The sequence below is a fragment of the Centruroides sculpturatus genome, unplaced genomic scaffold, assembly GCF_000671375.1.
Source record: "Centruroides sculpturatus isolate CEXI.00-Female unplaced genomic scaffold, Cexi_2.0 scaffold1046, whole genome shotgun sequence".
Classification (NCBI taxonomy): Eukaryota; Metazoa; Arthropoda; class Arachnida; order Scorpiones; family Buthidae; genus Centruroides; species Centruroides sculpturatus.
Window position 1 is genome coordinate 268,961 of NW_019385209.1, and position 14,349 is coordinate 283,309.

General features: G+C 32.9%; 1 protein-coding gene across 1 annotated transcript; it reads right to left on the reverse strand.

The window, feature by feature from the left end:
- Positions 1 to 5,955: 5,955 nt before the first annotated feature.
- On the reverse strand, positions 5,956 to 11,017 carry LOC111636135 (gastrula zinc finger protein XlCGF49.1-like). Its single transcript, XM_023381313.1, has 4 exons — positions 10,990 to 11,017; positions 10,749 to 10,870; positions 9,426 to 9,447; positions 5,956 to 6,658 (listed from the first exon to the last, which is right to left on the reverse strand). The coding sequence occupies exons 1-4, from the start codon at positions 11,015 to 11,017 to the stop codon at positions 6,108 to 6,110; spliced, it is 723 nt and encodes a 240-aa protein (XP_023237081.1). The 3' UTR covers positions 5,956 to 6,107.
- Between the last annotated feature and the right edge of the window lie 3,332 nt (positions 11,018 to 14,349).

The window sequence follows — 14,349 nt, forward strand, 5'->3', positions numbered from 1 at the left end:
TTGATTGCAAGCTGATACTTATGCATCTTGCATTCATAATTACAATGGTATTTATTTTCAGTTGAATCATTGTAGTAATTCAAACACAATAACTACTAATAACTACAAGCACGGTTTCAAAAGTACCAGAATTGAATCATTGTATTGTTTACTTAGCCGTCCACCAATTAGGAGCACCCCAATAAATCATTTCATGTAAATACTTCTAGTTGACAAATGTACAATCATCAAAGCATTTGGTTAGTTAGCCGTTCATTGTTGGGCTAGACTGTCTGTTTTGTTTTTTTGTTTTTTTAATTCCTCTTATTTTGTGAGTACTAGGCCCTCAACAGAGCAGACTGCAGTTTTAATTCCCTAGTGGTTTCTCCCATCCTATCAAAATGATCTTCCTAGTTTTATTTACTATGTATTGATGACTTCAATGAACATCATAATAGCATTGATGGTTTGGTGGCAGCAATCCATTCAAATTTCCATTTTTCTAGTAAACAAAACTGAAAATATGTTATTAACAAACAAATCTCATATTTGGCATTGCAGCTACATATCTATCATCTACATCAAAAATTTAATTACACCACGCGATAGTTAAAGGATCAAAGAATTCATTACGTTGAGCGGGGACTGTGATGCATCGTGCGTGGCGGAGGGGGAAGCGTCGTCATTTTGAGGTCGTTTCACCACGTCACATACTTTCCGTTTAGTATACATTTTGACTCTGAGAAGCTATGACACTCGTTTGAATTTCAATTTACAGCTCTCATGAATATTTATCGATTGCGTACACAAAACAGTGTGGAATAGTTATCGTGAATATATATATGGTGTTAAAGTTGAAAATTAAGAAAACTTAATACAATGTCGGCCTATACTCGTCGAAAAGCCAAATCAAAATATAGAAATAGTATACGGTTGGAAAGGGCTTCTTAAGAGCAATTCAGTGATACCCATAAAACACCATATGATAGAGTGAAGCGGTGGCCAGTAAAGTAAAAATATTACTCGTTAATGTACACGTATTGTAAAACACACGGCCGTGTCCCCGACACAGCCACACACCACTTTTTTTAAATTCCTGTCAACTATACAAAACTATCATAAAAACATACCAGTAAATTCTTATTGTTTGGATTAAGTTATAAATCTCGCGATTCACATAATGGGGTGAGGACGGCCAAATATCTAGCAGGCAGGCGGCTAACAGCCCAGAACCAGTCCTGGATAGAATCATTGGAAGCGTTATACGATATTTTGGTGTGTAGCTTCCACCAGTTAAACCGCCTGAGGTGCTCTGTAAAGCAAATGCGTATAATCTGGCTGCTTGGAAGTTGTCCCATATTCGACAATACAGCGTTTCCATTCCACCACTGATATTCGAATATACAATAGCAATCTTATCGTTTTTTTCACATGTATAGAAATTTGTAANAAACACAATAACTACTAATAACTACAAGCACGGTTTCAAAAGTACCAGAATTGAATCATTGTATTGTTTACTTAGCCGTCCACCAATTAGGAGCACCCCAATAAATCATTTCATGTAAATACTTCTAGTTGACAAATGTACAATCATCAAAGCATTTGGTTAGTTAGCCGTTCATTGTTGGGCTAGACTGTCTGTTTTGTTTTTTTGTTTTTTTAATTCCTCTTATTTTGTGAGTACTAGGCCCTCAACAGAGCAGACTGCAGTTTTAATTCCCTAGTGGTTTCTCCCATCCTATCAAAATGATCTTCCTAGTTTTATTTACTATGTATTGATGACTTCAATGAACATCATAATAGCATTGATGGTTTGGTGGCAGCAATCCATTCAAATTTCCATTTTTCTAGTAAACAAAACTGAAAATATGTTATTAACAAACAAATCTCATATTTGGCATTGCAGCATTACATATCTATCATCTACATCCAAAATTTAATTACACCACTCGATAGTTAAAGGATCAAAGAATTCATTAAGTTGAACGGGGACTGTGATGCATCGTGCATGGCGGAGGGGAAAGCGCCGTCATTTTGAGGTTATTTTGCCACGTCACATACTTTCCATTTAGTATACATTTTGACTCGGAGAAGCTATGACACTCGTTTGAATTTCAATTTACAGCTCTCATGAATATTTATCGATTGCGTACACAAAACATTAGTGTGGAATAGTTATGGTGAATATATATATGGTGTTAAGGTTGAAAATTAAGAAAACTTAATACAATGTTGGCCTATACTCGTCGAAAAGCCAAATGAAAATATAGAAATAGTATACGATTGGAAAGGGCTTCTCAAGAGCAATTCAGTGATACCCATAAAACACCATATGATAGGGTGAAGCAGTGCCGGGAAAGTAAAAATATTACCCGTTAATGTACACGTATTGTAAAACACTCGGCCATGTCCCGGACACAGCCACACACCACTTTTTTAAAACTCCTGTCAACTATACAGAACTATCATAAAAACATACCAGTAAATTCTTATCGTTTGGATTAATTAAGTTATAAATCTACTCGGGATTCACATAATGGGCCAAGGACGGCCAAATACCTAGCAGGCAGGTGGCTAACAGCCCAGAACCAGTCCTGGATGGAATCATTGGAAGCGTTATACGATATTTTGGTGTGTAGCTCCCACCAGCTAAACCGCCTGAGGTTGGTGCTCTGTAAAGCGAATGTGTATAATCTGGCTGCTTGGAAGTTGTCCCGTATTCGACAATACAGCGCTTCCATTCCACCACTGATATTCGAATATACAATAGCAATCTTATCGTTTTTTTCACATGTAGTATAGAAATTTGTAACACGATACATAATGCGGTTATAATAAAATATTAATTTTAATTAATCCAAAATACGTTAAAATTTAGAAATAATCGCTCAATATGTATTTATATTTTAGAAAATACATGGAAAGCGACGCTTTCACCGCTTCCAAGGATGGCACGACACTGGTACGAATAATATAGAAAGACAGCCCCGTTATTGATTTTCTGTGTACGGAATGGCGTTTTGCCCCCCTTTATCCTCATGGTTACTGTAACACTGTCATTACCTCAGTTTTTTTGTCAGTAGACGTGTTCAACGTCTTTGGCATTTCCAGTAATTTGCCTATGTACTGTACAGTACATTATACTGTTTCTTTTAGCAAAGTAGTCGTGCAGGGGCCATATTCTGGCTATTGTCTCTCAGATACGAGAGACAGTGTTTGCGTCACTGATTGGCTAATCATTTGTTTACCTCTCGAGAGATCATCTGGTCTTTCCAAACGCAATTCTGGACAACTTTTTCTCTCGCCTCTCAGAGACGAGGATAGTTTCGTTATATCCAGTATGGACGACTGGATGCTATTCGTGCTGTATAATGGTATTAGAGAACTAACGTTCTCTATCTCTGGAAAGAATATTTCAAGAGAGAAAATGCTTCCGAGTTTTTTCCAGTGCCTACTTGGAAACCTCACTGATTCCTTTTTTATTATTATTATCCTACATCAATTACTAAATTATTGAATATGATGATAATCTTATCTGTCTCTCTAAATATTTTTCGAAATATTACCATATAATTTCACCTTAAGTAAGTCCGCACGCTTTTCTAANTAGAAATTTGTAATAAGATACATAATGTGGTTATAATAAAATATTAATTTTAATTAATCCAAAATACGTTAAAATATGAAAATAATCGCTCAATATGTATTTATATTTTAGAAAATACAAGGAAAGCGGCGCTTCCACCGCTTCCAAGGACGACACGCCACTGGTACGAGTAATATAGAAAGACATTATACTGTTTCTGTTAGTAATATAGAAAGACAGCCCCGTTATTGATTTTCTGTCTACGGAATGGCATTTTGCCTCCCTTTATCCTCATGGTTACTGTAACACTGTCATTGCCTCAGTTGTTTTGTCAGTAGACGTGTTCAACGTCTTCAGCGTTTCCAGTAATTTGCCCATGTACTGTACAGTACATTATACTGTTTCTGTTAGCAATGTAGCCGTGCAGGGACCGTATTCTGCCCATTGTCTCTCAGACACGAGAGACGGTGTTTACGTCACTGATTGGCTAATGATTTGTTTACCTCTCGAGAGATCATCTGGTCTTTCCAAACGCGGTTCTGGACAACTTTTTCTCTCCCCTCTCAGAGACGGGAGGATAGTTTCGTTATATCCAATATGGACGACTGGATGCTACTCGCGCTGTACAATCGTATTAGAGAATGTTCTCTATCTCGGGAAAGAATATTTTGAGAGAAAAAATGCTTCCGAGTTTTCTCCAGTGCCTACTCGGAAATCTCACTGATTCCTTTTTTATTATTATTATCCTACATCAATTACTGAATTATTGAATATGATATTAATTAATCTCAACTATCTCTAAATATTTTTCGAAATATTACCATCTAATCTCACCTTAAGTAAGTCCGCATGCTTTTCTAACTTAGTTTATTAAAATTTTTATTTGTTAAAAGACAAATTGACATTACAATCTGTAAAAATGTTATAGAACAAAAAAAAACAACTTCGTCAAAATTACGTGCTTTCCTTGCCATGTGGTCTATAATTACATACTTTGCATTTTCGAAAATTTTACAATTTCATTGGTTAAAACTCTATACCGCAGATAACCTGAACATTTATAATCAACCGAATAGAATTGTGTCGTCAACAACATAGACGAAGAACCACTATCTCTGAAAGAATAGACGAGATAAGTGACCAGAATATGGCCCCAGGTTATCTTACTCGTTTTCTAAGGAAAATATAGAATTGAAATAACGTGACTTCTGGTCTAAAGCGGAAGTGCGTATATAGTTCATCAAGACCTCCTGCCACTATGCTTTCAGTATTTTTTTTTTTAATACTCTTTCCTCCCTGTAGGCACTAAGAGGGCCTCTTATAGCCGGCCCATTATGGGTTTGGCCAGGCCCACAATGGAGCAACCAGGTGGTGAGAAACGGGGCCCGACATATCGGAACGGATCACCCCCCGAAAAAATTACTGGGGATTTCTTGACCCGTCCGAATTTGATCCCGGGTCCCCCAAGGCGGTAGGCTGCCACCTTGACCGCGCGGCCATCCAGCCTAGTTTTTGAGGTTAAGATAGAACAGACAAAGACAGGCAGGCAAACGAGAGCAAGAATTTATTGGTCTAACAATTTTTTTAAATTGCAGCCCATATTTAAATTCACTTATTGCATAATTTTTTTTATATCGGATGTAAAGAATGGGTTATAAACACGATAGCGTTTCTGTCAAAAAATGAAGGGAATTTTGAACATGCTAATAAAGTTTCATAATATATAGATACTGTATATAAAACACGTGGTATCAGTGTCATGTATGTGTAAAGATTTTCTTTCAAAATATTTTATTACGGTAGGAATTTACTATTGCTCAAATGTTTCTAACGACATATATTTATAATTTACTGTGGTTTGGAGGCACTTCTATCTAAACAAATTCCTTAACATGTCAATTTGTATATCTGTGGCCGGAACAAATACTACAGTTCGAATATATGAAAATTTCCCATATTATGAATTAGAGCAAAATGTGCACTGTCTTAATTACTGCTCTAATAAATTTTACCTATAATTAATACGGGCAAGTGTCGAGGCAATAAATTTTTTTTCAAGAAAGTTTTACATAAGAACAGTAATTATGTATTAACAATTCAGGTATTCATATGAAGTTAATAATGTGATCCATTAATAACGAAATCTGTTTTGAACAAATTTCTACAAAATAAACTCTGTTTTGTACTGTACGTTCAAACAGAAAATTGCAATTAGAAAATTTCAGCACATTCGAAAATATTAAATTTTGTTTTAAAAGCATGTGCTAAAAAACACCGAGATCGACAGAAGTGCTACTTTTTTTAATATAATTATAAAATTTAAAAAGAATTACGTCTGAATTTGAATATTGTAATGATTTTTAGATGAAACTTTTCGAAAATTGGAAAAACATCATTTTATTTTAAAACCACTTTTGCTTACATCTTTCGATCATTCTACATCAATAGAAATTTAAAATAACATTCCTTCGAAATTTCAAAGTGCGAATATTATAATTTACTTATGATTTCAAATAATTTTCGCTGGATGTAATTAACATTAATGTGGCTTTTGTTTGTGTAGGGTCCGAAGATGCTTAATTAAGCATTCCTTTTGTGTAAATTTCTGCTTACACTCGTCACAACTGTACGACTTTTCTCCTGTATGGATTCTTTCATGAGTTTGTAAATTCTGTTTAGTTGTAAACTTCTTTTTACACTTAACACAACTGTAAGGCTTTTCTCCAGTGTGGATCCGAAGGTGTGTAATTAAGTTTGACCTTTGTGTAAACTTCTGCTTACACTCGTCACAACTGTAAGGCTTTTCTCCAGTGTGGATCCGAAGGTGTGTAATTAAGATTGATCTTTGTGTAAACTTCCTTTTACACTCGTCACAACTGTAAGGCTTTTCTCCAGTATGGATCCGAAGGTGTGTAATTAAGCTTGATCTTTGTGTAAACTTCTTTTTACACTCGTCACACTTGTAAGGTTTTTCACCTGTATGGATTATTTCATGAATTTGCAAACGTTGTTTAGTTGTGAAATTCTTCTTACAGTGTTTACATGAAAATTTCTTTTGGTTCCTTTTCTCTGCAATTAAAAAATTGTTTTAAATAAAATTTTATCGATGTATAATAAAAAGTATCTTAAATAAAAAAATTAATTAAATCAATAAGAATATTTAATTAAATAATAATTTTTATATCTAAAGGCAAATTTCTGCATCAAAACACAATAAAGTAATTTTAGAGATTATAATGACCGAGTACAAATATATTATGTTACTAATATATTAAACAACAGCTAATCAGGGATGACATATTAAAGTAAACAATTTCTGTAAAACATTGTTCTTAGGTATTTATATCTTCATGAAGTTTCCTTTTGTATCCTTGCAGTAGACCTTTTGCTTCTTTTATATATTTAAATGAAGAGCACTGATGTAAGTAATGCGATGTATCTAATATCCAATTTTTTCTATAATCTTGGACAATATTTTCTTGAAAACTTCATCCAATGTTTCATCCAGAGAACAACTGAAAATAACAACAACATACATGAAATAAATTGTAAAAAATTTAATTTTACATGAATTTTAATATTAGAATATATTATTCATATTCTTATTCATTTGTATTGTAAAATGTAAACTTGTATAATATGTTAAATTCATATTAGAAAAAAAATATTGTATTTTAAAAGACTTATGTTAAGTATACTCCCCTCATAACTCCTTCTCAATAAGATAAACTCGCAACGTTGGAACATGTAAAATACAAATTCGTAAGAATAAATTATAAATTTCATTCTTGCAAGATTAAAAAGGAGAAGAACAAAATTCAGTTTGTTTTTTGTATTTTCAGGGTGAAGATTACCTAAATGAAAAAAAATAAGACGATTTTAATTAAATATCAGACAAATTCATATTCAATGTGTATTGTACATTGATTAAAATTTCTATTCTCTGTGCTAAATCTTCTAAAATATATAAATTCTATTTTAAAATTATTTAATACTAGCTGCAAAGACCTGCTTCGCTGGGTTTTTATTTGTGGACAAAAAGTAACGATAGTGAAGATTAAGATAATTACATTATAGCCAATCTTACCCGTTTTCTCATTCTATGGTTCCGATTCTATTTCTGAACGTCTCCTGTTCACGTCCAGTCAAACGAACTATTTTCAACGTTTCTGGAACGTTTACAATCGTTCTATAATCGAACCAATATTCAAATTTTATGTTCGAATTTAATTCGAACAAATTCGAACAAAACATTCGAAATAGAAAGCCACTTTCAACCACTTTCAGCCTCATATCTNATTCATGTGCGATGTGTAGTTTTGGCTAAAAAGTGAAATATAGGGACACACACGTCCATTTTTATATATATATAATAAAATAATAATAATAATAATAATATAGATATAGATTTACAGATAAAGTGTACACACATTTACCAAAATACGAATACGAATAAATTTTTCAGAAATCTATTCTGGTAATTATTTGTGATGAACCGTTTGAAAACGAATAAAATACCAAAAAACTTACTAATACATCTTATCTTGCAGCCGAAGTTTATTACTTCTAACGTTTTCGGTCTTGTTAAAAGACCTTTCTCAAGAAAATAAAGCAAATAAAATAACAAACTGTATAAATCGAACGCTTAGTACAACGAACAAGCTTTTAGAATATTTTTGAACTAACCTATAATCCGTTGCAAGTTTTGGCGTGATTTTTCACTTTGCAACGGATTATAGGTTAGTTCAAAAATATTCTAAAAGCTTGTTCGTTGTACTAAGCGTTCGATTTATACAGTTTGTTATTTTATTTGCTTTATTTTCTTGAGAAAGGTCTTTTAACAAGACCGAAAACGTTAGAAGTAATAAACTTCGGCTGCAAGATAAGGTGTATTAGTAAGTTTTTTGGTATTATAGTATGCAGTCTCGAACGAATTTGAATAAAATACCGTTTGAATTTTTGTCATTTGCGAATTATTTAAGAATTGTTTTTAAAAAATGTCTATACGAGAAATATCTATACAGAAGGTGAAATTGTATGTAAAAATAAGTTTAAATTAGAATAAAACTGTTTTATTATTGTGGACGTTTACACTGATTACGTGTATTTACCTATAATATGAAACAGAGAATAAAAGATTACGACTAGGTTAAGCTGTAATGTTTTCAGTCTACTGCAAATTTAACATTGGCTTTGTTGGACGAACTGTGAACAGAATTGGCCCAAGTTTTAACTTGGGCCAATTCTGTTCACAGTTCGTCCAACAAAGCCAAAACATGGAGAAGAAAACGTTATAGTTTTGGCATAAATCGCAGCCTGTGGGAGTGAAAGGCATGTGTTCAATCAGGGATGGGCAACTTTTTTCTATGTAAGGGCTGCATTTCAAAACTTTTGAACTGACGCGGGCTGCGTACAAGAAAAAAAGAGAAGGAAAAAATTCCGCTAAATCACGATTATTTATTTATATATAAAATTATAAATTAGCATAGTTATACTTAATTTAGCTTCTGGAAGTGATGTAAACGTAATATATTGAAAATATTTAGTTAAATATTAGTCATTGCTAGTTTTAAATTATTTAGATGTGTCTGTTAGCCGGTTCCTCGTTTTAATTTTTACTAAATTCATTTCGGAAAAACTAGTCACATACGTAAGTTGTAGAAAATACCGCTTGAATTTTTGCTGCATACTTCCTTATGCTGCGAAATTGATATATTTATTCATATTTTATGCGAAACAATCTGCCAAACAGATTGAATTCTGTGCTAGAAAGAAAAGACAACCTAATAAAATATTGAAATATTCAATCTTTTGGTATAATTAAATTTAAAATTGAAGTGAGTGATCTGTTCCTGACCATCGTTACGTAGATTTTGTTTCTCTACTTTTCTGTTCTAAATTGCAATCCTTAAGTGAAATAAATATGTTATAATATTTCTTGTTAAGAACTAACTAATAAAAACAGATTTTTATTTATATATATTCAAAAATTAAAAAGTTCTAATTACATTTCTTTCTTCATTCTCCTAATGACTTTGAGTCACTGCATATTTCCAAATGGATTATAAAACGGCAAAACTGAAATGACAATTAAAAGTAAATATGAAAAAAAGGCAAAAACCTTAAACATTGAAAATTACGAGGTTTGCCTAAAATTGTTATTTTAAACTTGTATAGTTTCTCCGGAAAACTATTTTAAATATTTAAAATAATGAAAATAAATTACCTTAACTTATTTCATATAAAGTCAAAGTTTCATTTCAATTAAGTAACAATGCATCTTAAATTGTATGTAACGAGTTAAACTATTTATGTTTAAAATTTAACTATTAACATCTTAATGAAAGTTTTTTCCCGAATTTTATTTTTCATTCAGGTTTCATGTTAAAAGAATGATTATTATCTAGATTTTTATCCAGGAACTGGCAAAAGAGGCAAATGCCAGGGGTGCTAACCTCGAAGAGCGTAAATCAGCAAAGCGAATCTCAGTATTTCTATATAACGAATAGGTTTTTGATAGCACGAAATCAATCTTTCCCTGGACACTGATGACCCTATAGCTCCGAGACTTCTGAAAACCATTCAAATTTTTTAGGGCCTCTAATTTTTACGTTATAGGCCTAGATTTAATACAGTAGAGCGTCGATTTTCCGAATCAATTGGGGACTGGGGTTGTCCGGATAACTGATTTACGTATGAAAAAATAATTTAACGTATCTGATGTCGAAATTTTTCTCCGTTGCGTGTCGCTTCGCGTTGAATTTTCGTCGATCGCCTTACAAAGACTATTGTATCGTTAAAAATTATTTTTTTATTTTGTACAAACAAAATAAATATATTGAAAAATATAAAAATAATAAAAAAGTATATTTTAGATGTTAATTTAGTATCAAAAACGTAAAATATTTGAGTAGCCCAAGACATAGCCAAAGATTGAAGCGCCACAGCACTGGCAAAAATTTAAATTTGCCGACTGGAATTCTTTCAGATGATTGACTTTCGGAAAATCGACGCTCTACTGTATTTTAAAAAAGTAAAGTAGTTTAATTTTAAATGATAAAGCTATATAAAAAACAATCCACTTATGTGAAGAGTGAAGTTTTAAAGTGAGGCCCCACTTGCACCTCGTGGTAAATGTAGCCCTGGCCGGACTTCATAAATGTGGCTCTCTATAAATTACGTCCGCATTTTTCTTAAAATTTTTACTCTCCCTTCTCCATTGTCCCAGTTTGTCCAAGTTTCCGTAACCCCTCTCCTCTTTGGACGTCCAACAAAATTCAAATTCCCGTAAAACTTTTATCACTATATAAATAATAAAATGCAAAAAGTGGATAAAATATAATAAAATAAAACGGACCTCCATTGAAGTTCAATTCCTCTTTCCCCCTGTTCGGCTTTCATAACCCCTCTCTCCGTTTTACTGTGGACGTTATTTAGGGACTCTACCATATTTTTCGACAGTCCTCGTCAAATGTATTCAACAATTTTTCTTAAAACATTCTTTTTTAATTTTTTTTTGTAAACTTGGAAAATACATTTATTGAAAAGTTAATTTTCATCCAAAGAACAAAATATGACTTGAGCAATAAAATAAATCCAGCAACGAGTTGCTTAAATTTCTCGGCAAGATTTGGTAACGCCATCTGTTACTATATTGTATCAAAAATAACTTTACTTTCAATTATTATAAAATGGCAAAAATCTTAATATTCAGGGTAGGGTAGTTTTATAAAATAAATTGTAAATGCTAATAATAAGCACAATAGTCATTAATCTGATCCTCCTCAAGATATGACACACGATCAGAGGCGGATCTGTTTTTCGGGGCCTACGTCCAATGGGACTCTATGTTTTATTAGATTAAGAATCTTTAAATTAGGGTTTAAAATTCATTTTTAATAATATCAAAATCGGAGTTGAAATATATTTATAGTCAATACGTAGATTGTTTGTGGCAGGACTCTTAAAATTATTTACTTGTCCGAACCTGTAATATTTGGAATAATTGCGCTTACGCTGTCTTAATTTTTTACCCTGCCCAGTAGCTTCAATAACTACATTACGCCAGGTTGTGCAAATTGGGCAAGGATACAAACGAGTACGAAGTTTGCAAGTATGAAGTTTTTCTTCATAAACCTGGTTATTAAAGACAAACGAACTACCGAATTATCGGGCTATAAGCTTTATGTTTCTATTAAAGCAGCCGAGGCAGACAAGTCAAGAATACTAGAGAGCAAAAGAAGTAGGGGAAATACTGACAAAATGACATACGGTTTTGCTTTAGGTTCATAACTCTTTATTGGTAAATCACAGCACTGTCATATTCTACACCAATCATCTTTGATTCTTTACCTATGAAATATACTAAACATTTACAATATTAAAATATTAGAAAAAAAATATTGTCAGTTTAATTGAGATCATCCAAAATCCATTTTGTCCATAGTATATGGACAAAATGACACATTACGTAAGGACAAAATGACATACACGTAAAAACTATAAAATTACTGACAAAGTTCACAAATGAAACTCTTGGCTCTTTTAGAAACGTAAGCGCAAGAAGCGTGAGCTCAGCGGAAACAATTTAAGCACCTTAACCAGTCTTCTCCAGGCTTAAATCGGGAAAAAAAAATCATTGCAATATATGCATGGACAGTCTTCTTCATCATCATGAGAATTATCAGGAAAATTTTCTTCTTCGAGTAACTTTTTAATAATGTTTCGTCTCCTTTTCTCTGGCGGAGCTTTGGACTCATTTTTTGATTTAATTGCCTTCATATTAGGAGTAGAAGTTAAAACTAGAGATGTTTGTCGAGTCACGTGATTCGTTGCAGGTTTTTTGTTATGTGAAAGATAATAAGTTTGTAAATAATATGTAAGAAAGAAAATAAAGTTTTATACTAAAATTTCTTTTAAACAATAACGAAAGACTTTTTTGGAAGCCATTTTTTATAATTAATAAAACGTTAAGCGATTAAGGTAAGTTCCTTGACTAAGCTCTTATCGACTGAATGACAGGTATGTCATTATGTCCGTTGCCTATGTATGTCGTTTTGTCCATATAATGTTATAAAAAAACAAAACTATAAAATAAATACAAAGATGTTATTTTTAATGGAAAAAGTTATTTAAGTGCAACAACAAATTCTTGAGGGTTGAAATAAATGCTACACAAGTAGATAAAATAGTGAAAAGCTTACCATCTATACAAAAAAACTTGTTGCGAGGAAAAAAACTCGTAACGTATCATTTCTTGTCGTCGGCCATGACACACGGACGAATGAGGAGTGCGTTCACATTTTGACAGGTTAGTAAAAGCCGCTTGGATAACGTGGTGTCATGGTCAGTTGTGCGCTTGAGACCGCCAAATTTGAATTATGTTGCCTATGTCATTTTGTACGTATTTCCCCTACTACAATCTCGAAAACGAACTAGAAATCTTCCAAGCTACAGGTGAAAAAACACATAACATATGTCTTTTCTTAAATGTATTAAACACGATTCCACTAACATCAATTGAATCGGAAAGGGCATTCGGTGGCGGGTTTTTTCATTACTAAAATAAGAATCAGATTGAGTGATTGGAGTATTGACTATCTTTGCTTTTTAAAATCTTAATACAAAATATTATTGTAAATTTTTATATGTTTTATCTAAAAAACGAAAATTATCTTTTTGAGTTATAAGTTTGATCTAAGTTCATTTTTTTAAATTTTCAACTCAATTCAAAGCATTTTGTTGTTGTTGTATGAAGTTTCAAGCAGACTTTATTAATTTTTTTCTATTTATGAAAATTTCTACGTAATTCGAAAGGTAATTTTTAATATATAATTTTACACAGCATTATTAATATGATTTTAGAGGTTGCAGAACGTATTAAATTACTTTAAAAAGTTAAAAATAATTATATCATTTGATTTCACGATATTTTGTATATCTTAAAAATAATTAATTCTATCCCGGAAAAAACAGTTCACTTTTTTCCCGAAATACCTGGAGAAGCAAAAGACCGGGAAGTGAGAAACCCTACGGAAAACCTCCACCCAGCAAGCGATAGAGTTCCCGCAAGCATTGCACTGACTTAAAACGGCTAGCCACTAGCTATCAATGGGTGCGTTTACTTTTTGCTAGCTTCCAAGCTCGCCGAGCTGACACCTAGCTCAGCCTGACGTCATACTAGCACGCTCGTAAAAGTATACACAGTAATGGACGCCGCCATCTTTGAACAAACTCCAAGCTCGTTGTAAATTCTCCGAGCACGCCGAGCGCGCTAGGAATGCTAGCAATGACGTCATGGGTGCGAAAAGTAAACGCCGTGCTCATTGGTAGCTAACAAAAAGTATACAGGCTGAGCGCGCTAGGGGCGAGATCGGAGCTAAAAGTAAACGCACCCAATATAATAGCAAACACAAATGATAAAAGAGTTTACACGTTAGAATAAATTATTATTGGCACATTTGTTCTGATATAAAAAAATATATTGACAGTCAAAAGTTTCTCTTAAATCATGCGGCGCATGCTAAGAAAGCCCATAGAATTCGTCCCTGCATGATTAATTATTGTCGTTAGCGAGAGGTTTTACATTTATTGTTTCATATAGTCAATCATCATTATTATTATTATTATTATTATTAATTATTATTATCAGGAACACGTGATATGCGGAGAGACAGAATATTCATGTGACCGGGTGGCATGAGAAATGTCACGTGATACGCTTCGTAGGAGTCCGCCGTCCAATGTGCCGTACCGCGACGAAAACAAGCTGAAGCAATGGC